This window comes from Parasteatoda tepidariorum, chromosome 10 (assembly GCF_982258835.1).
Source record: "Parasteatoda tepidariorum strain Cologne lab strain chromosome 10, Ptep-v5.0, whole genome shotgun sequence".
In the NCBI taxonomy this organism is placed as follows: Eukaryota; Metazoa; Arthropoda; class Arachnida; order Araneae; family Theridiidae; genus Parasteatoda; species Parasteatoda tepidariorum.
In genome coordinates this window covers 68019650-68042671 of record NC_141764.1, presented here as the reverse complement: position 1 = coordinate 68042671, position 23022 = coordinate 68019650, and the positions used below count along the sequence as shown (strand labels likewise).

The following is a 23022-nucleotide window of genomic DNA, read 5'->3' as shown; positions in this document are numbered from 1 at the left end:
TTGCTAGGTTCAAAATTACACGATTGCGAAGATGGACTTTTATATCGCCACAAATCAAATATGCTTTAGCTGTTCATCATTGGTGATAAAATAAAGCAGTTTTAAAATAAATATTAAAGATTAAAAATTTCAGCTCTACGTATATGGTGCAATGTAACAATGCATACTATACAACAAAATATGCACTTATGAAATGTTTTGATGTGTAAATCTGCGTCATGATGAAACGTTTTGGTACTAAACCATTTTAAAAATGAATAGATAAAATATTAAAGGTTAAATAATTCAGTTTATATGTATTGAGTACCATCTTATTATTTTACGGAATGTTGAAAAAGAAAGTCCCCATGAAATATTTCATTCGTTTATTTTTCAAGAAAAGGAAATTCTAAGCTCCTCGGCTTAAGTTTATTTTTACATAGAGGACATGCCATCACTCAAAGCGTACAAAAACCATATTCAAAAGCACACGAGTGTAAGCCGTAGCAAAATGCATAAAAGAAGATCTCGCCACTTTCAAAAACAAAAAGTACCCTCACATACCAACAGTGTTGCAATGCTTACAAAAAAGCATATGTGCTTAAAGCGAAGCTTCTTTTCTCAACTGAAGTATTTTCAAAAAACAGAAAAATTGCGCTGAAAATAAGAAATAAAAAAGTATCAATCATTTCTAAATTTCTGAACACGCATGGGTGTTAAGTGGTTTTGAATGGGCCCTGGTTTTATTTCACACTTTATGCAACTTCCACCGTATTCAACGGCTGGAGCATTTTTCACCAAAAAATTTTATTATTATTATTTTTACTTCCTGAAGTATGTGCCCATTTTCGGTTCTTCCAAAATTCTTCCAAGTTAATGGGAGGAAGATGCTTTTCCCTCCTCCTGGCATTTTCCCTATTTTCGTTCCGCTTTTTCCCTTAAAACTTCTTTACAACCACAATACTGTTTTTTTATTGTTGTTCAACTATTTTCGCCTGGAAATATCTCCCCCCCCCCCAACTGCTTGATGCAGGGCTTTGGAATGTTGTAAGGGTTAAGTCAGGTATTTTATTTTGAGAAAAGTACTGAGACAAATACTTTGAGTCGAAGTAAAATAACTAAACTTAATAAGCGCTACAGATCAAGTTTAGTTATGTCTTTGTTATAACGTGTATTAGTTTTCTTTTAACAATTCAATGAATTATTTAATTTTTTCTTACAAAAGAAAAAAGTTTCTTTTTTTTAAACTTTTGTTAAGAATTGTGATCTATCGAAATATGAATGAACAATGTCAAATGGTTTTTTATTTGTTTCGTTAAATATTTAATTACGAAATTTTAAAAAATTTTACATATCTGCGCAGTAAAACTTATCAGTGTAAGATTTTTCAAAAGTAATTGTGAATTAAAAACTGGCATGATCGCGCAATTGCTTCGAATTGCAATATCTGTAACGTTACCCATTATGTGCAAAATTGCGGAAACTTTAATAAAAATAATATAATAATTATAAAAAAAAATATTAAAAAAATATAGTTAAATTAAACAATGTTTCAGCTCAAATTAAGCGATAATACAGAGTGTGAAAATATAATAATATTGTTTAAATCTTATAATATGGTTCAAATATATAATAATATTGTTCAAATATATAATAATATTGTTCAAATATATAATGATATTGTTAAAATATATAATGATATTGTTCAAATTGGCAAAGATTCACGGTCGCACAAATCGTTTAACACTCTACAAAAATTTAGAAGTGAATACATTAAAATAAGGTGTATTTTTTACATGGGTTTAAGTTTTTATAAGCAATAAATAAACGTTACTTGTCTACTGTAAAAAATTTCAGGGAACTGTAGAAATAAATGTTTCTGTAAAATCTAGCCTCTTAATAATTGAGGTCTCACAGTAAATTAATTATTGAAAGAAAGTAGTCTAGATAAAAACAAATAGAATATCATGGTAGGCTAGACTTCCTGACGAGATTGCATAGATGTTAGTGCGGTAGTTAATTTAAAGGTTGTGAATTCTTGCTTGCTACTACTTGCTAATTACTAAGTACTAATTCACTCATAAAGTTTAATTTTTTCTATTTTTTTACGGTTAGTATTGAGTTTGCAGTAGAATATTCTGTCATATTGAGTGCGACTCCATTTTACCGCAATTTTTTTTTCTCTTTCAATTTAATATGCATTTATGTATGAAAAAAATAATAAATTCAAAATCAAACTGCCATTAAATGCAAGTTTTAACTAAATAATTAAAAACTGTTTCAGTATTACTTTAATTTTCTAATTACCATTAAATAATGTTTTATTTTAGACTTACTTAAACTTTTACTAAACATTTGTAAAAATGTTTAATATCTATTCATCTTTACGTATTATAAAGGGTGTAGGAAAAGTTTGGGAACGGTCAAATATCTCGATAAATAGACTTCGAATCTAAAAAGTGAAAGTAAACACTATGAATTATTTTTTTAAAAGCTAAGCAATGTTGAAAGCTTGATATTCCAGCTTCTCACCTCAGGTGTTAAGTCAGAATAACTTTGAAATCTTAACCCTTTTTACCCTTTAACCCTTTTTGCAGATTGGAATTCTTAAAAAATTGACCTACATTATTTTATTTTAGGACTGTCGTTGAAAAGCCGACCAAATTTCGGGTTTACGACTACTAATGTTTCACTCCGTACCGTTGTAATTTAAATCCAATTCAGAAGACAAGGGAACTTTAAGATTAAGTATTGGGAGAAATTTGCCTTCTTGGAAGACTTTTTGATGAATCTAATCTGAATTTGAGTTACATTGAGTCGAAAAACACGAAAACTTCCCACGATTAGCCTTACGGCTAGTGGACTCTAACCCATGATCCGTCTATCACTGCACTATGATTAATGGAAACCGGGTGCAAATGCCGAATCGACCAGTCGCGGCTGGGATTTGAACCCGGTTCACCTAGTAGGAAGGCTAGCTCTCTTAGCCCCTGAGCCACCATGGCTTATGGACCAATTGATGTTTACCGCTTTGCCTAACAATTGACCTAAAGCTTAAACTTATTTGATCTATAGATTTAAGCATTTTGTATCATAAATGGCGTTGTAACCGAGAAAATTCAAATGAAGCCCACATAGTTTTAAATGGGAAATCTGAAGACCAATCAGATAAAGAGCATAAAAATGGACATTTTTCAATTTTCCTTTGTCGATTTTTTTACCATAATAAAAACACCGAACCAATTTTGTCTTTATTTTGTTTAACTAAATGGGTCTTAAGATGCCAACATTTTTAACAGTTAGTACTGTAGTTTAATTTTCTCCTCTAAAGCGTCATGCGTGAAACAAAATGCATAAACTAATAGTTCAAATGGGATTACTTTTTCCAGAGAATATAAATTTGCAGTAATAAAAAAGCATGAGTTCATAATTTAGATTTCAAAGATGCCCCCACCACAACCCTAGGTGGGTTAGAAAATCAAGTTTTGGTATCATTGGATAGCTTAAAAAAATATTGAATGCGCATTTTTTAACTTTTCGGTTCGATGTTTATTTTTCGAGATATTTGACCCTTTTCAAACATCTCCAATACCCTGTATAGTTTATTTCTTAAAATTTATTGGTTATTATTAGGGGGAACGGAAAGTAATGTCGTTTCTGTTTCACTTGATATTTGCTGACAAGATTTTATTTTTAATCAATAGTGTATTCACCCTCGTTCGCAACAAGCGAACATTATGCGTCCTTCAGTTTGTTAATCTTGGCACTTATGACATTTCTCTATAAAACAAAACTTCGATTTTAGGGTTTTTTCATTGCTTTACCATTTTAATTCCAAATTAAGCCTAAAACAAGGGTTATTTTACATTAAAATTTCTAAACTCCATTTATATGTTATGAAGTTTAAAATTGAAAAACATGAAACTGTATTTGTATATTAACTAACAGTTATAGTTTATTTTCAGGATAGTTTATTTCAGTAGTTTAAATTAATAAAGGTAAGCCATAAATTGTTTTATATCCTTTAAACGAATGAAAACAAGGAGAAATTTACACCAATTAAATTATTTTATTTAATTAAACACTCATAACGCATATTCGAAGCAATAAGAACATCCAATTAATATAATTTAATCAATTAACAAAAAAAAAACTTATAAAGTAAAATAAGAAAAGCTTTCGAAACAAGGTCAATAAAATTTACAATGACCATAAAATATTTTTCTCTGTAATTAGTAAACCGCGAAGTAATAAAAGAATTTTAATTGTTTTTTAATATTGTTTCCCTTACAATTAATTAGAAAAAGTGCAATTAAAATAATGGATGAGGAAACATTGTGATTAGCTGTCATTATTAATAACGTTTATCTTTTCTTCTTTTCATCACTCAAAAACTTATACAAATTGAAAGCGTGATGACAAATGAAAAAGAAAAGAATCGTAAATAATAAATCTTAATGGTGTTGAACTCACAATTTTGTCATAAATAGTGTGAAATCTCGTTACAAATTCGTGATTAAAATGAAATCGAAAGTTGTATTCTCGTCACGTAATGAGGAGACAAAACGATGCATTAGATAACGTGTAAAAATTGAAATTCGCTGTATTGCATTCTTCTGTAAATTCTAAAATAAAAAATTTGCTACCCTTTTCAAAATTCCATTATCACAATTGAATGAAGTTTTATAATGTGATAGTTTGAGCATTAAATATGAATTTATTTTGTTCTATAAAACAAGCTGATAGCGGTAATTTTATATTTATTGTTAAGAAAAATAACTGCGTTTCTTTTCCTACGAGCTTTGCATACCATGCTACGATCTTAACTTACTATGTACAACGTGTAAAAAAAAATAAAAAAAAGGAAGAAAAAAAAACGGACTACCCTGAATAACTTTTGATCTAATGATGGGTTCTAGGATTCATTCTTATTGGTTCAGGGGGCTCACTTGCTATGAGGTAATAATTAGTGCAGGCGATATTTTAGATTTTGAAATCACACATAAAAACGTACTTTCTCTGAATATACATAATTTTTTTTCTACGACTTTGGATTTCTGATCCTTAATATACAGGGGATAACATTATTCTGGGAAATATGGTTCCCATAGTTTGGTCAAGAGAGCAATCCAAAGTTTGGAACTCTTAATGTTAATTTTACATTTTGCGTATTTTTGTCATATCTCGAGAACTTTTTAAGTAAATGAAAAAATTTTGTACACTATAATAAAATTCGTTTACCCAAAGATAATTCGAAATAAAGACGATAAAATATTTTAGCAAATATTTATCATATTTTTTATTTCATTTAATAACAGTCGAAAAAATTTTGAATTTCAGGGATTTTACATAATTTTAAAGTGTGTAATTTTGAATGGCGAAGTACAAAATTTTAATGAAATCTGTTTAATGGTTTCTGAAAAATAAAATTTTAAAGTAATCGTATTTTTAAAATTCGATTTCTCAGTAACTATTCCAAACAAATTCTCTCAAATTTTGTATTTTGCTATGTAAAATTACATTCTGTAAATTTATATAAATAAAGTAAATGATGTAAAATAATAAAGTTCTTTTTGTACTTTATTACCCATTCAATTTAGTTCCTAGTTTTGACAAATATAGTGAGAAATTTTGTTTTAATCTTTTCATATAAGAAGGCATATTGATGTATGAGACAATGTATATCTTATTTATCTCTTATTACTGGTCTATGGATATCTTACTATTATACATTATTGATATTTTACTGATATATATTACTATCTATTATTACTGTCTTACTGAATTGTATACTTATGCAATTTTTTTAGTGTGAACACTAAAAAAATTGCATTTTTTTTTTAAAGTTCTCAAAATTTTAAGTTAAATGAATTGTAAGAATATGGCTTTATGTTTGAAATGAGGCCTTCTTTAAGACTGTTAAATATCAACACCATTGCAAAATTGAATTTACGAGATCGCATAAGTAATAAAATTATTTTACATCATTATAATCCTTTTTTAAAACTAAATGTTCTTTTTTCATGAAACTTTATGAAAAAGTATTTAATTATTAAATAATAATAGCTAAGAAAAACTATTGATTTGTAATTTACTATTTAAAAATGTTAAAAAATACTAAGAAAGAAAAGTGACAATTAAAGTTGAGAAGAATTTGTAATAGTTTTATACGTCTATTGGAGGTAAAGTGCTTATAACTTGTTTCAAAACGTCAGGTCTTAAGTTACAATTAAAAATTTCACAAATTATTACCGTTTGCTACTTATATTTTTCGGCGTGATGCGTAGAGTCTAATGTTCCACAAAGTGGGCAGTATTCAATTCCCCTCGCTATAAACAGAGTTTCTGATTGAAAAGGACTTACTACCTTCGGTTGTTTTTCACGCAAGCCTGCACTTTTCCCAATCATCAATTCTACTCTTTTGCAATGACCTTATTGAATCAATAATCCCAATATGCAGAAGCGGTATATTGATTAACAACTTCATTCACTTCAAAAATATACAAATTGAAAACAACAGTTGACATGTTTCAAGTACTCAAAAATACGCACCTATTTCCAAGTCCAGTTATTTCCAGTCATGAATGAGAAGTAACAAAAATGATTTGAAATACGAAACGTAAAGTTGCCTTTGAAAAATGGAAAAATAAAGGTGAAAAACAAAACAAGAAGAATAGGAAAACAAAGGAACAAGTTCAATCAGGATTAATAGGCATTTTCACGTGCTATGGCGAGGTGGTGAGGAGCGAATCTCGCTAATAAAGGAATCAGCCTTAATATGAATTAAACAAGATTACAGGCCGTCCAGATGAGCTGATGCGGCAGAGATAGAAATAATTATGGCATTCTTAAAGTTTAATTTGTGCGCAAGATTCTAACAATGAGCAGCAATTGATGATTCTTCGTATTCTTAAAGGGACATATCGCATTCCCTAAGTCTAATTTTTAAAGCGCGTCTAGTTTGTCCGATGTAGCCAAGGTCGCACTGACAAGGAATGTGGTAAATGCCCCAGCGAATATCAGAACTAATAGGATCTTTAAAGGACAAATTTCATTTTATTAACAGACCTAAAAATGACTTTAAAACCAAAACGGTAGAGGATGTTAGTAATTTTATAAAAAACGGGAGAAAAAGAAACTTTAAAGTAAAAATTACTTGGTAAGGATTAGAAGAGGGGCGGTTGGGTTATGTGAGTTTAGCAAGAGCTGAACCAAATATTGAAGGGCTTTTTGAGTGCTAATTAACGACTGTTATTTCTGATTTGTATATTTTTGAAGCGAATGAAGTTTTTAATCAAATTAAGTCTTTATTGACTTTAGAGTGAAAAATTAAGCGTTGAGGTAGGGAGCCTTTCACGGAATCAGATTGACTACTTCAAATGCCCGTCTTCCGATCTTAATAGTAGCGCGAGCATGCGCAAGTATTGCTTTTCGGATAATCATTTAACCATGAATCCGTAACTCTCGCCAATAATTCATTAAGTATGAGTGTATATTTGCATTATATACTAGTAAAGAATTTAATTCTCGAGTTAAACGTTGAGTTAAGTAGAGATAAAACTTATATTAGGTATCATCGAGATATTACGTTTTAAATAATCTTACGTAACAGGTAACTGGAGAGTCACTCTCTGATTTAGCTGAATTTTCTTAAGCAAACAAACATGATGCGAAAAAAAAATTATATAAAGAAAAAGAAAAATAAATTTTTTTTCTTTCAAAATGCTAATTTGAAAATTAAATATAGACTTCGTTGTTTAAAAAATATAGTCATTATTTTCGAAAAAAACAGCCACTTGCAATATAATTTATTTATAATAGTTCAATAAGCGTTTACCTATATTGTAAATATGCATACCGATTAAATATTATAAATGTTTGTTATAAATTCTCTACATTATAAAATAATTTAATAAAGATAACTAAAAAAAGAAATTTCGAAATTAAAAAAAAATTAATTTTAAAAAAAGTATTACTTTGAAATTATAAATGTGATTCTTTTCTATTATTTTTAAGAAACGAACTTAAGCTGCATATTTATTATATTATTAGCCACGAACGATAAGATTAATCTCATGATTTTAAATTAAAATATTAAAGTATATTAGTATAGATTTAATTAATTTTATCCAAAATTATATTTATTTCAATTATTTTGTTTGTAAATGTATTTTAAATGACTTGTCAGCTGGTTATTTATAAAAACATTAAACAACAATTTTATCTTCTCCACTAGAAGTCATGTAAAAATTTAAATAATTAATAGGGATTTAAAATTTCATAAATATTCTATCAAACATTTAATTTTAATTTTAAATAAAGAAGTAAACGAATTCTCTTCTAAATTTAATTTTACAAAGAGAGTACATGATAATTGTAAATATTTGTAGTTATAATACTTAAAAACTAAATTAAGATAAAATGTTATAGTTATTACAAAATAGTTAAAAATTTTCTTGCATTTTTAAGTCTCTCTAGCGTCTTAGGGAAAAATAAGCAAGCCTTAATTTTATTATTACATCTGCAATTCCCTCTGTTGCAACGTTTTATAATTTTATGATTTATTCAAAGAGAACTTTCAATTAAATTAAAGGTTATGCGTCAGATTATTTCTGTTGCACGCAAAATTCCTTTTGGATATTTTCATAAATTACATAATTTTAACAATGTTTCTAAGATTAGTCAGACTTAATTTAATTATAGATATAGTATGTAATTAAAATGTGTCACGGATATTTATGGATGTGTGATAAATATTTATTTTCCGTCTTGCATTCTTGTATTTATTTATTGACTTCAATTTTTCTCCACCTTTAGTGAAAAATACGAAACTGTTAAATAAATTTAACCAAATAAATGGTTTTTATAGGATTTTCTAAGGTATCATGATAAAATTACTACATTAACCAAACTTTTATCTCAGTTTATAAGATTGCATTTTACTGTTAATTTTACCAAATAATTATCCAAACGGCTTTGGTAAAAATTACCGAATTTTTGGTGTTCCCATAGAGCCGGAAAGACGGAGACTTTTACCGTATTCTTTTAGTTTTGGACATACATTTTTTCTCAGTGTGTCTTTAGGCTTTGCTATATTGTAAAGAAAAAAATGAAAGTGGAAACAAGTTTATTTCCAAATTTGGAACATACATAAGCAACGTAATATTATACAAGCAACATTACCAATATATGTTCCGTTTACTGTAGATAGTTCATGTGCGTCGTAAAAATTTAGTAGTGACCCTTGTTTTGATCTCATTTAGAATTAAAAATGTTTCATGTTTTGATGCGTTGTTTTATGGTCTTAAAAATTAAATTACATGCTAATTTAAAAGTGCCAGGTTACAAGTAAAGACGAATGTTCATAAATTTTTATCATTGTCAAGCAAAACTTAAAAAAATAAAAAGTGGCATTAAATAAATTTATACTAAATAAAATATAATTCTAACTGAGTCAATCCTCGTATTATATTCCATTAAACAATCGAAAAACTTTTGTAATAAAGGACAAGTTAAAATCATTAAAATACTTAATATGTTATAGCTTTGGAAGATTAAAAGATGACTTGATGAGAGAATTTTTTTTATTTGATGTTAAGTATTTAATTATTTTCCCGAACGCGTCAAAGTAATTAAAATTATCTAATTGTTTTGTAATTACATTTTCAGAAAATATCAAAAATCCAAAATTTATGTCTCTTTACAAGGCAAGATACTAATTAAAGATCTGATAATCTCTTTCGGAGCTAGCTAATTGGATTTCAAAAGTCTAAGGGTTTTCCATGAAATAATCATTTTTATGTTCCAATTTCAAATATATAAACACATTTCTAACATTAAATGTATGAATGATTAATGATTTGTCTACAAAATGAATGTAAAAAACTAAAATTCTATATTTTGAAGTTGCAAATCCCTAATGAGTTTGACTAACTACTGCAACAGAAATGTAATCTGTTATAATTGAATCAGATTAAAAAGTTATACAAGTCTTGAAAAAGTTTCAGATTTTGTTAAAAGTTCAAAATTAATTTTAAGATGAAAAAATATGGCAATTCATTTGTGTTGATTCATTTTGTTAATGCTTTAAATAATATTATCAGATGTTTTTTTTATGTAAAATTATTTTATGAAACTATTATGTATCATTTTGTATTTCAATTGTTTTACGAAACTACTGGTATTCTCTGAATAAATGACAGCTCTATAATATAAGTGCTTATAACTATATTGTAATTACGCTTTTGCAAATAAATAAATTTTAACCTTTGGACTGGGAAAAAACAAGCGTAAATTTACATAGAATAAAATTTCCATTAAAGTTTTCCATGTAAATAATTAAGTAGAATTTTCATATGATGTTGTAATGCTAAATAAATGATTTTTGCTTTTAAAAAAATGTACATAAATATTTTATTCAAATTTCTGAAAAATAATAAAATTAATATCAGAGCTATTTCTTTGGCCAAATAATTATTCACTTTCGAACCGAATAACCAATTCGTAAATTTGAGTTTGAACAAAAGTAAAAAGTTAGCTTATAAATTTAATTTTTTCTCTTCAGTTAGTTTACAACCCGGCTTTTCTTTTTCATAACCGGTATTGAACAGCCAACCGAATTCTGAGTTTATGACTACCAATCTTAAACTCATGATGACGGACTTTTGTTAGGATATATTAGGATGCATATCCTAAGGATATAGGATTATGCTAGGAAATAGGATTATGTTAGGATATAGAAGTATCCTGAGTAGGTGCCGCAATCAAGCAATTCAAGCAATTAAGAAGCAAAGATTTAGTCGAAATTTATCAATTCACTATGTAGAAAAATGTAACAGAAACAACGAAGCAATAACACAATCAAAATATGTCGAATCCCTATCAAGAAAAGAGAGATATAGAGCAAATAATAGCAGTTGGTTTGTCTTACGATGCTTGGAGATATTTATTATAATCGTCTTCGGATTTTTTTATGTTTTAAATGATAATCAGACAGTCTTCGTTGTTTATAACTGAATTTTTCTTCCCTAATGATTTGTTAACTCCGATAAAAGTTTTAAATTTTTAATACTTAAATATAAAACCACCCTTCCCAATCTAAATACTTGTTTGTCTTTTCCTTGACACGGGTTCAAAAAATAGAAATTAAATATCGTCACTACAGAATAATTTCTATTCGTCACTCTTTATTTTCATATGCACCGAGCTTGAAGCATGTATTTTAATTGCTTGTCTTATGATCAAGTTAGAAGATAAATAGCCTTTTTCTATAATATAAACCAAACTCAATGGTGTGGTCTCATAACTCATTCTCCAACTCTAACCCATCTCAGTTTTCTTGACCTTGTGTTCTGGGATGCAGGAGTTGATGTTCCGGTTGTGTGGTCAGCCGAACACGGAACCCCCAGTGTTTTGTCCCCAAGTATGCTTGGTACTGATTTTATCGACCGGCGGAAGAGATGAAAGGCCTTACCTTCCGAATGGACCTAAAGGAGTCAACCTGCCCGGGGATGGAACCCAGGATTTGTGGCAGGAGATCGTAAACTATAATGTACTGTATTACTATAATAATTGACTATATATATAATTTAATATTGTGCAAAGCTGATATTTAAAAGCTAATTCGGCATATAAAAATAAAAAAAGTATTTATTCTATAAGAATATGAAATTAGATTTTTCAACATTTTTATGAGCAATTAATGCCGAAATTGAATTTTTTTCAATTACATTTTGTATAATAATTCAAATAAATTGCTGAAGAAACGTTCATTTCTAAGAAGATTTAATTTTAAATTTCAAAAGTTCAAAAATAAATAAACGAATAAATAAAGTGTAATTTGAGTTAAATTATCTATTAGTCTAGTATTTATACGAAAAAAATATTGAGAAGGCCAATGTCAAACCTGAGCTGTCGAGCAATTGATAATTAAGATGATTTATACAAAAAAATAGTATTTTTAGAACTGTGAAAACTTATTAGCTATTTAATTTAATTAGATAAATAATTCAATTAAAAAAAGTCAGTTCAGCCATTGATAAAAAAAAATTTAGTTGAACGCAAGAATAAAAAAAGGGGGTATGAACATGAATTACAAAATCAACGCGCAATATGCATTGCCATTAAAAATATTTTAGAATAAATAAATAAAATTTTTGTAAAATTAAAAAAAAGAGGAGGACGTTTTCTGCAGAACCATCTTAAAAAAAGCATTAGCAAGGTCATAGGTTATAATACCGTAGCATAAGACTTAAACTTTGATGAAAGGAATTTTATTAAAATATTTTTCCTGTTTTTTATCTTCAATATTTTGTATCAACTTATGTCAAAATAAGCGAAAAATATTTTATTTTGCATTTTATTATCATTTGGCTATGAAACACAGCATGAAACGGTATGCCATTTTTTTACGTTAAAAGTGGAATTTTCCGTATACGGCTTACTTCCAAACAATAGATTTTCAAATTTGCAGTTATTTAGATCTAAGAGAAACAGTTATTAATCATTGATTCTTTCTAATTTACAAAATAAATTATTGATAAATTTTTGAATGAGAATGCAAAAAAAGTTTTTTTTTCCTCCTTTTTAAAACTACTTTTTCTGGATTTTGCATTTTAATACATATATAATTCATATAATCTGACAGATTCTTTCAGTAGCTATTACACAGTTTCTCACAATTTACACAAGAAAGATTGAAACTTAGTATATACGTATATTGCCCAAAAACAGTCAAAATGACTAGATTGAGAAAGAATAAATAATGTGTAAAGAAATTTGTTTAAAATTAATTTTTTGTATTATTTACAGTTATATAACAAGTTATTAGTAAATATTAACAGTAAAAAAGTTATACGTGGTACAAAATTCTAAGAAATTGTGTCCTTACCATATTGTGTATAATTGTGTATACCATCATTGTTTTTCTAATTGAAATTAAAAGAAGTCAAAATGACTTCTTTAGGCAATCTAGTGTTAAAAAAACACCAATATATGTTTTTTTTTCTTGCAATTAAACAGTAAAAATTTATGCGAAAGAACGCAGGTGCTCCATCTGTGTCAAGTTTTAATCTAGGGTTGTAATAGTTAAATGTGCATTTTTAAAATTTTTTTTAAAATTTTTCTGACGTGTATGAAATTTTCGTTATTCTTTGAAACCTAGAAATAACGAAATATATATTTTTAAACTATTTGTAAAGCTGAATTCTAAAAGAATTCGGCGATAAATAAAATAATTTAAAATTTAGCAAAATAAAACTAATCCATACTGACAAAAACAATAATCATGGGGGAGTTTTAGTTATCTTCATGCTTTCAATTTAACGTTTTACTGCACTCAAGTCTAATTTTTTTAATATTTTGTTTTTTAAAAATAAAATGAATAATCATAAATAACATAATATTTTGGTTTTTCAGATAAATGTTTAGTTCAAAAAGACGACTAAAAAATTAATTTATGTAAATAAAAGCTTAGAATGTTCTTTATAAATCCCAAAATATTTTGCATGCTTTCCTCTCGAACAATGTTTGCTTAAAATTTAATATATTTAATCTTTATTTTTATACCAGTCAAAATGGAGTCACAAGGAAAAAAAAATATTTTTACTTCGATATTTCGTTAAAAAAATTTCAGTAACTACATTCTTCTGACATGAAAAGTACTTATTTGCGCATCCCCTTGAGATTTCCGCCTTCACTCTTTTGTACAGAAAATTAACTTAATTGAAATCTTCATAAGAAAATAAATACTCATAAGGAAAACCAAAAAAAGAAATAAAAAAAGAGTTTTTCCATCATAAGATGTCTCTTTTTGTTTCTTAGTTCGAATGAAAAAGAGAAACTCAAATTTGTCAGAGTTACTTAATTTTTTTTCTGCTTTGTTTCGGTGTTCTTCTATCCACCGCTTTTAATTTTAATTGCTTTTTCGAGCATGTAACGCATATTATGTTCAAAAATGCTTAATATTTTTAAATAAATGAAGTGTTAGTTTTTTAGTTTTCAACAAACTGTTTGCTTCACAAGTATTTTCTTAAAATTTTTTTTATTTATTTTTACTTAATTATATAAGAAGATACACTTTTTTAATGTGCATAAATCTTTTGAATGAATTTCTAGGTAATTCATTTATTCGCAATAAAAGGTCTAATCCTTTTTCCATAACGTTTTTATAGTAATTTAAGATATGTGACAAGTGCAAAAATAGGATTTTGGGTAAATTCATGTTTTTACATGCTCGCGATCTCATGCGTCACTTGAGCGTAACGTAAATTAAGTAAAGTTAGTAAGGTATTGATTAACACTGCGAAATAATGCACGAAACTGAAACATATATACCAACACAAGAAATCTAAAACATTTTCAAATTTGCGTTTCATTTATGAGGATTTATTGCTTTCACCGATGTTTTTACATTATTAGATTATGCAAAACACATCTTTAGAGGTTAATCCTACAAAAGTAATTTTTAATTACATTTAGTAGTATTTGCTTCATGGTGCTATCCGACGTGAACCATAGCCAATCAAATTACCAAAATCAACAATTTCCTATGGTATTTATTCTTTTATTTGAGTCATTAGAAACCTATTTCCACATTACTTATCTAATTTAATAACAAAAATCAAACCTCAAAATTTTTTAAACTAATACTATTCTTAGAGACTTCATTACCAAAGGAGAGAAAAAACAGAGTAAAATATCCACTTACCAATTACTTTTAGAGTGATTACTGTGTTCACAGTCCTTGCTTTTCGGAAGTCCACCCTGCACCTATACTCCCCCGCGTCATCTTCCTGTACAGGATCAAGCTGTAGAAAAGCAGGCCGGTTAATCATGTTGAAATAGGCTCTATTTTCCAGATGAGTGCTGGCAGATTGTCGGGCTTGTTCTACAGTGCCACGTCTGGCATCTAATGTATAAATTGGCGCAGGGTCTTCTCCTTTATACCACAATATTAGGACCACCGAATCATCAGCTGAAGGAGGCGATATGTCACATGGTAAGGCGACTTTGCCTCGGACTACGGCTGTGTACAAAATTGTAGCTGTAAATAAAAAAATACATAATTTAAAAATTTTATATTTGTTAAACAGAAGAGCACAATTTTCATATTAAGTAGCACTCTCTTCCAATTGAATTCATCTATTAAAGTGGATGAGACGGAAGGGCTGTATCCTAAATATGCCTTTAATCATACTTGTTTCAGTTTCTCATTGATGATCAAAATATATTTTTCTCGTCTTTGTTTTCAAAAGCATGCAAAAGAGAAGGCCGGAAGAGAATTATAATTTAGAAATATATAGTTCATGGAGTAATTTTATATTTAATAATAATAATGCTAATCAAAGAGATTTCAGCAAACCGTAAAATACAATAAAAACTCTAGAATCCTAACGAAAAGTATATATTTAAATTTAAATAAAACTATGCACATACTACAGACTCAAAATAATAGTAATTTTAATTTAAAATTTAAATTGAGTAATCTCTCTCTCTCTCTCTGTATATATATATATATATATATATATATATATATATATATATATATATATACATTAATTATACGTCACGTGAGTAACGGACAAGTGGAATAGCTTAAATACTGTCTAAAAAAAGCAAATATTTCAGGAAAACTAAATGATGAAATTTTAAAGCTTTGTAAAAGATTTAAAGCTTTTTCTACACATAATTTACACTCATAACTGTAATTAAGTTTTAGTTTATTATGAATGCAATGATATCATTATTTCATTAATTACTGCAATTATACTGTCATTAAAAAACCAACTTTAGTCCTTATTAACAGAAAATTTTTAGTCTAGTTTCAACTTTTCAGTGTGTTATGCGTATATATTTAAGTTCTGGTAAGAACATATTAGAAAAAAAATCATTATACTTAGTGATTGTTATAAAAAAAAGGAAGAAAAAAAACTACAACAAATCACAGAACTTTATATAAGATTCCTAACTTGTGGTATGAATCATATAAACTCATAACTACGCTTCTGGAACTAAGACTCGAATAAAATATAATAAAGTCAATATAATTAAGTTTAATTATAAGATATAAAGTAACTGCAATAAAATATAATTTATTATGAATACAGGTTTCTAAGAAAATTTTTCAAAAAAATTACCATAAAATGTGCACAATGGGGTATTTCTAAAATTGATGTGTCTATATAATTAAGAAAAATTGTTATGCATTTAAGTCGAGTATAATATTTGTTTGAATTCAACATTTTATATGTTATACAAAGAAACAAAGCATTGTTATAGGGGAAAATGGCCATAAGCATTAAATGAACTGAAAAAGCCTAATGAGCCATGAACCTTCGTTTGTTTACGAAAAGAAAATATTTAAATAAAAATATCTACATTTCGCCAATAAAATGTGTGTATAATTTTGATGTTTGAACAATAAGTAAATTTTTTCACTTATCTTAAAAAAATTACTTTTTTTAAAATGTTATTAAAAGAAACTGTCTTATAAGAGTAAACAAAGAAATAAAATAAAGTACTAAATGACATTTTACTTCTCAATTGTGAGAACGTTTTCTAAAAATAGGGCGTGCTCAAGTAGTTTTTCCTGAAATTCAAATACTTTTTTTTTCACTTGTGTAATTACAAAGATCATGACAACATTGGCAGATAAATACTTTTACAAAATATTTCTTAAGTTGACATTCGTTTCAAAGCAAATTCACAAAACGTCTTTCATTATTGTTTGGGAGACAATAGTCCTGGAGAACATTTTTCCCGATTTTAAAACTTTTCTACAAGAGGAGAACTAGTAAAACGAAAAAAAATTTTTTTTTTCTTTAGCATCCGGGCTTTTTTCTTCTTTATTCTCTTCTCGAAAATGACAAAAATAAAAAATCCTTTAACTTCACTTCAGCCACGAAACATTTCTTTAAGGAGTATAGATATATATAAAACGAAAGAAAATGAGATACAAGCGGAATTTGAGCTCTTTTTTTTTGTTTCTTATCCCTTAAAAGTAAATAAAAATAAGAAAAAAACTACATTATTTGGAAAAGTACAAAAGTTTTTTATTCGCTTGATACTTTATTTGATGCATTTTTTCAACATTCTACATCAACTTTTTTATCTTTAATGTATCAAGCTTTTTTAGAATGGCGACAAAGCTTTTGTATTAATGACAGTAGTTTCAGAAAACGGACTTTATTTACAGCAAGCTCAAATCAAGCCATTTGGGAGCCTGGACACCTGTCATTGGCGATTTCATTATGTCGCCATGTGTGTGTTATTAACTACTGGGCAACAAAGAAAACCGATTCCAATATTTTCCAGGCAGTTAAATACAAAATATTGAAAAAGGAACTTTTAAAAAGTAATCAGTAATCGTATCTTTCAATCAAAAGAGAACCGATCGATTTGTAAATTAACTTGAATTTGCTGGGTTGCTTTATAATTAATAATTACTTGTTTTCGTTACATTGCTTCATCATCAGAAAAACGATAAAATGATTTATTATTGGCATTGTTTTAGACTGACATTTGAAGGTTTTACTTCATTTTTGCTGAGAAGTATAGAGTCATAGAGTTTACTTTTGCTGTAGGTAATCCATTGGGAATAATCTTAATTATCCATTCATTAATTCATTGGTAGTATTTTTTAATAATTAAAAAATTTCATTATTAATAGGTAATATTGATATCTTTAAATGACTAAACATTATTCTTTAAAAATAAAAAAATTAAAAATATATGTATAATAAGACTATCATCAGAATCATCAGAAAAATGATGAAATGGTTTATTATTGGTATTCTCAAAAACTGACATTTGAAGATTTTACTTTCTTTTCGCTAAAAGCGCAGAGTTCATTTCTACTATAGGGATCTATCCATTGGAAATAATTTTCAGTTATTTAAGAATTTCATTATTAATGGATCATAATAAAGTTCTCCAGTCCCTAAAAAAATATTTTTTAAAAACGAAAATTTAAAATATATGTAAAATGAGATTATTCATTATATTTATTATGTATGAGTGCTTAAAAAATGTATTATTAGTAAAAATTATAATAATTGAATTCGAAACGAATTGCATTTAGAACAAAAAAACTTCGAAACAAGTAATAAAATAGCATTTTCACAAAACAGTTAAAATTTATAATTATATGCATATACGTCGTTTTCTGAATATTAATAATTATTTATCTCTGAGTACTATAATTTAGATTTATAAGCATAGTTGAAAAATATTCCCTTTCAGACATTTTTATGCAATTTAATTTCATGCTTTCTGACATGCGGGTAAAAACTATGGAATCGCTACAATTTTTTTAACTAAAAAAATAAATATTATAATACAACAGTGGCAAGTAAAAGATCCTGATAACTTGGATAGTAGTACAGAATATATGCAACTGCAAAACCAATTTTTAATACTTCTTATAATACATATTTGAGAGAGTGATAGGTATCCATTTATATTTGTATAAGTTATAAACCTCAAACATTAAATATGCATGTTACTTTTAAGAAATGTTTATTACTCCCCGCCCCAAATTAAATTTAATAAAGCTAAGAAATAGAACACATTTTATGAGCAATGCAAAATAATTACTATAATTTAAAAAAAATTCAGTTTTGGAAGAAAAGCTAGAAGATTTAAAACTGAACTTAGAACAGCATTTCCACAAAATCAATCCCCAAATTCCACGAAATCAGACAAACTCTATGAAACATCCTTGATATTATAAAAAGAAGCGAAGTTTAAGAAAAAGTTCTTATTAAAATTGAGCTTTTGTGTTTGAATCGCCACCGTAAACAAAGCAAATACAAAGCATAGGAATTAGTATATCGAAGCAAAGAACTGATGCAGAACTTTAATCCAACTAACATTACTTAATTTAATTTAAATACGTAAACTTTCTACTAAATCTTGCAATAATAAGTTATTTGAATGTTAGTTATTTCCTACTTAATTGTGGAGGACATGATATTCAAGAATAAATGTACAATACAAGGAAGAAAAAAACAGATTATTTTGTATAAATGCGAAACCCTGAAATTTTGTGTCCGTTGTTTGATACATGGGAAAACCAACATGGAAAAAGGTGTAGAGTGCGCAAAATCAGAATAAATCACCCTTAATTATGTTTGCTTCATTGATCAGATTTTCTAATTTTTTTGTTGGTGATTGATTTAGATTTCAGACTCCCAAATATGGGGGTTCGTTTTGGCTTAGACACTTTTGATATTAATTTTACTTTTCGCTATATCTCAGGAACTTTTCTAGCGAATTTAAAAAATTTGTGCAAAAGTTCAAATTTCGTTTATCCAGAGATAGTTCCTTGCAAAAAAACTTTTAGAAATTTTTTGTTTTATTTTTTGTTTAGTAATAGTAAGAAAATAGTTTAAATTATAAAATAAAAATTGCTTTTTAATCATTTTAAAGAAAATAGTTTTTCATGCCAAAAAAAAAGAGTGAAATCAGTCTAATAGTTCTTGATAAATTAAACTTTTTCGAAAAAAAGTCCAAAAAATGTAGGGTTAGATTGCATTTAAAATGTAAGCTATCAATTAACCTTTCTGTGTAAATAATATAACTAAAAAATAAACGATGAAGAATTGAACACAACAGAACGAATGAAAGATCCGCAAATTAGCTGAAAACTATTTTGTAAATGCATTTTAGCAACCATTAATTCATGTAAATACATAAAACAATACTCAAAATATTCTCTTAAATATAAAATTCAGCATTTAATTCAAATTCAGAAAAAAATATTTCCGATGTATACCTGATAAATTTACATGCCTTCCGCAATACAATGCTCAAATAGAAGAGATGTTTTTTTTTCATAAAAAAAACATTAGAACATTTAGCTTAATATATTCCTGAAAAAGTTAAAGCATTATCTGAAAAAGTAGTTTACAAAATATGTTTAAGCTCAGAAAATTCCTTCGGCATTTAAAATTTTAGTTTATCGACTTAATAATTACAAATTATTCTTTCCATCCCTTTTCTGATTCTTCCATTCGAGTTATACAACTACATCTTGATAAATCATTCTAGAAAACTACTCTTATTTCTTTTAATGCGCTTCTCCTTTAATCTCATTAGCATTTTTCCACAATCATTTCCTTTTAGAGGTCCCTATCCAAACTTGGCCGTGTTTTACTGCTGCATTATCCCAGGGCCCTGTTTGCCTTATTCATTTTCATAGTCTCAGGTCTCAACACGCGATGCAAGCTGGGCTCACGTGTTGGCCGATACTTAAAACACTGCCGCCTTGCCACATTGTGAGTTTCCTTTTGTGTTTAAAGAGGGTAGGAAAAGATATTTCGAGTAGATACCGGGCCTGATTGCGTGCTGGTGTAACACGCCAAGCTTGTTTTAGCAGCTTCTCGCGCCGAACATTCAACGGATTGTTTAGACTATCTACTGGCAAATATAAGAATGTTTTTTTGCTATTTTTGTTGCTAAGTTAGCTGCGTATTGTATATTTTTGCACCGAGAATGATAAATGTTATTTGAGGAAATAATATTTGGAGAGTGTGAAAAAGAATATAAACATTCTCATTGATTAGATATCAGTTTGTTTTAAGGATGATATTGATTTATTTATTTATAAAACTTCCTGCTTTTATATATCAGTTTTTACATTTATGTAACATATAAACGAAACACTAATATTCATTTGAAAAAATTGTTTTTACACGTCAAGCAAGCCTTATTAGCTTCTCATACCGGACATTCAATGGATTGTTTAGACTATCTACTGGCAAATATTAATTATGCTTTTTGCTATTTTTGTTGCTAAGATAGCTGCGCATTGTATATTTTTGCACCGGTAATGACATATGTTATTTGAGGAAATAGTTTTTTAAGAGGGTGAAAAAGATTATAAATTCTCATTGATCAGATATCAGTTTGCTTTACGGATGATATGGATTTATTTATTTATAAAATTGTTGTTCATATAAATCAATTTTCGCATTCATATAACACGTAAATGGAATGTTATTATCCATTAATCGAAATTGGTTTCAAACGTCTGGCAAGTTTTTGTAACATCTCACGAATGAGATTCAACGGATTTCTTGGGCTATCTACTTACAAATTAAATAATATTTTTTGCTATTTTTGTTTCTAAGTAAGCTGAGAATTGTGTATTTTTTGCACCGGTAATGATAAATATTATTTGAGGAAATAATATTTGGAGAGAGTGAAAAAGAATATAAACTCTTATTGAATATCAGTTTGCTTTACGGAAGATATGGATTTAATTATTTATAAAACCTGCTGCTCATATGAATCCGTTTTTAGATTTATGTAACACATAAACGAAATACGCGTATTCCTTACTTAAAATTGTTTTTACACATCAGGTGTGTTTAAGCAGTTTTTCAAGCTTCATATTCAACGGATAGTTTAGACTATCACATCACTGAACAACATAAACTGAATAATGTCTTTGAGTGAAAAATATAGGTGCCTTGCCTTTTTTGTTAAAAATTATAAATCTGTAATTATTTTCTGGTTACAATGTACAATTTTCTCAAAAATCCACTTTTACTCACTTTCACCGTACAAATTTACAACGTACAGGCAAAGAAAGTCTTTTTTCTTAAGCTATGATATCTGTAAAATTTAATTATTGCATGTTGTTAATTTTAAAAACATTTTTATTAATTAAAAATGATTTTAATTAGAGTTACAAAACGCATATTTACGTTATGGTATACCGGCAGGGTGCATTCTGCATTCTTCATATAAATGATATATATTCTAAACTATTATATATCTTGGAACATCACTTTTGTGTCAAATAATGAAACATAATAAATTGAGCATTAATGTCGATATTTTACAGACAATTTTGAATCTATTTATTAGCTATCACAATGTAAATACTTCTTGACTTTTTTTTATATCAAACATATCCAAATTTCTATTTCAAAATGCACGCACCTTGGTGCAACTCATTGAAGTTAAAAAAAATGATCATCAAATAGAGGTGAAATACACATACACCCAGTCATTAACGGAATTTAACACCCGAGAAGTATTATGTTATAGATTGACCATTTACAGTAATACAATCCCAACATAGTTTCCATTCTCTGCTTCACTGACTCAACTGTTATCTACATTTACTCGGCTACTCCAGATAAGTCAGTGACAAGAATAATGATGGTTTGCGCTGCTTTAAATCATTTGGTGGTGAACAGTACCGATTTTATTGGCTACATTTTTGGTGATATTTTCCTTTTTAATTCTACGTAAATATAACTTATTTTTTGCATTTTGAGGTTAAGTGTAAGATTTTTACTTACTTATTTTAACATATTAGAACAATTTGTGAAATTCACTTTATAATTTCGGATTTGAAAATCCCAATTTTTTAAATTTTTTGAATGAAACTTATAAACTGCACTCAAAAAATTAAAATAATAGTTTCTGAAACAATCGAATAATTATTAAAAATTATAGAAAACTTTCAACTACAGCAAGGAAAGGATTGTTAGCATCAACACAAATTAATGATTTATACATTATTTCGATTTTTTTCATAGTTCTATTTAAATTTATTTTTTAGTTGGAATTAAATGACAAACTCAATTCTGAGTATACTACCAGAGTTCAACTCCGTAGCCTTGTAATGTTGTACCTAATTCAGAAGACAAGGGAACTGCTGGATGAAGTACTGGGAGAAATTTACATTCATCGAAGGCTTTTTAATGGAAATTATACGAATCTGGGTTACAGGAAGATAAAAACCACGAAAACACCCTACGGTTAACCTGCTAGCAAGGGAACTCTAATCCATGATCCGTGTACCACTGAGGTTATTTTATGTCTGCATAGTAAGTGCAGAATTCGTTTTGTTTGCCGCAGAATTCGTACCGATTAGCCCACGTTGGGATTCAAATTTGGATCCCTTCATAAGGAAGCAACTGCTCTATCCCTTGCCCCACCATGGATCCACAAAAATTAATTGCAAAATTTCGAGCTTGAAATTTAAATTTTTTAAATTGGTTGAATGAAACAAACTACCATCAAAAG

The 23022-nt window shown here is 27.7% G+C and overlaps 1 protein-coding gene across 2 annotated transcripts in view; it reads right to left on the bottom strand.

Moving 5' to 3' along the window:
• LOC107454903 (protein turtle) overlaps positions 1-23022 on the bottom strand; it is a 973849-nt gene that overhangs the window by 76123 nt on the left and 874704 nt on the right. For both annotated transcript variants that reach the window (XM_071184031.2, XM_043039893.3), the window contains one exon: positions 14687-15022. In XM_071184031.2, the coding sequence (XP_071040132.1) occupies positions 14687-15022 (336 nt within the window). The remainder of the gene's footprint in view (positions 1-14686; positions 15023-23022) is intronic.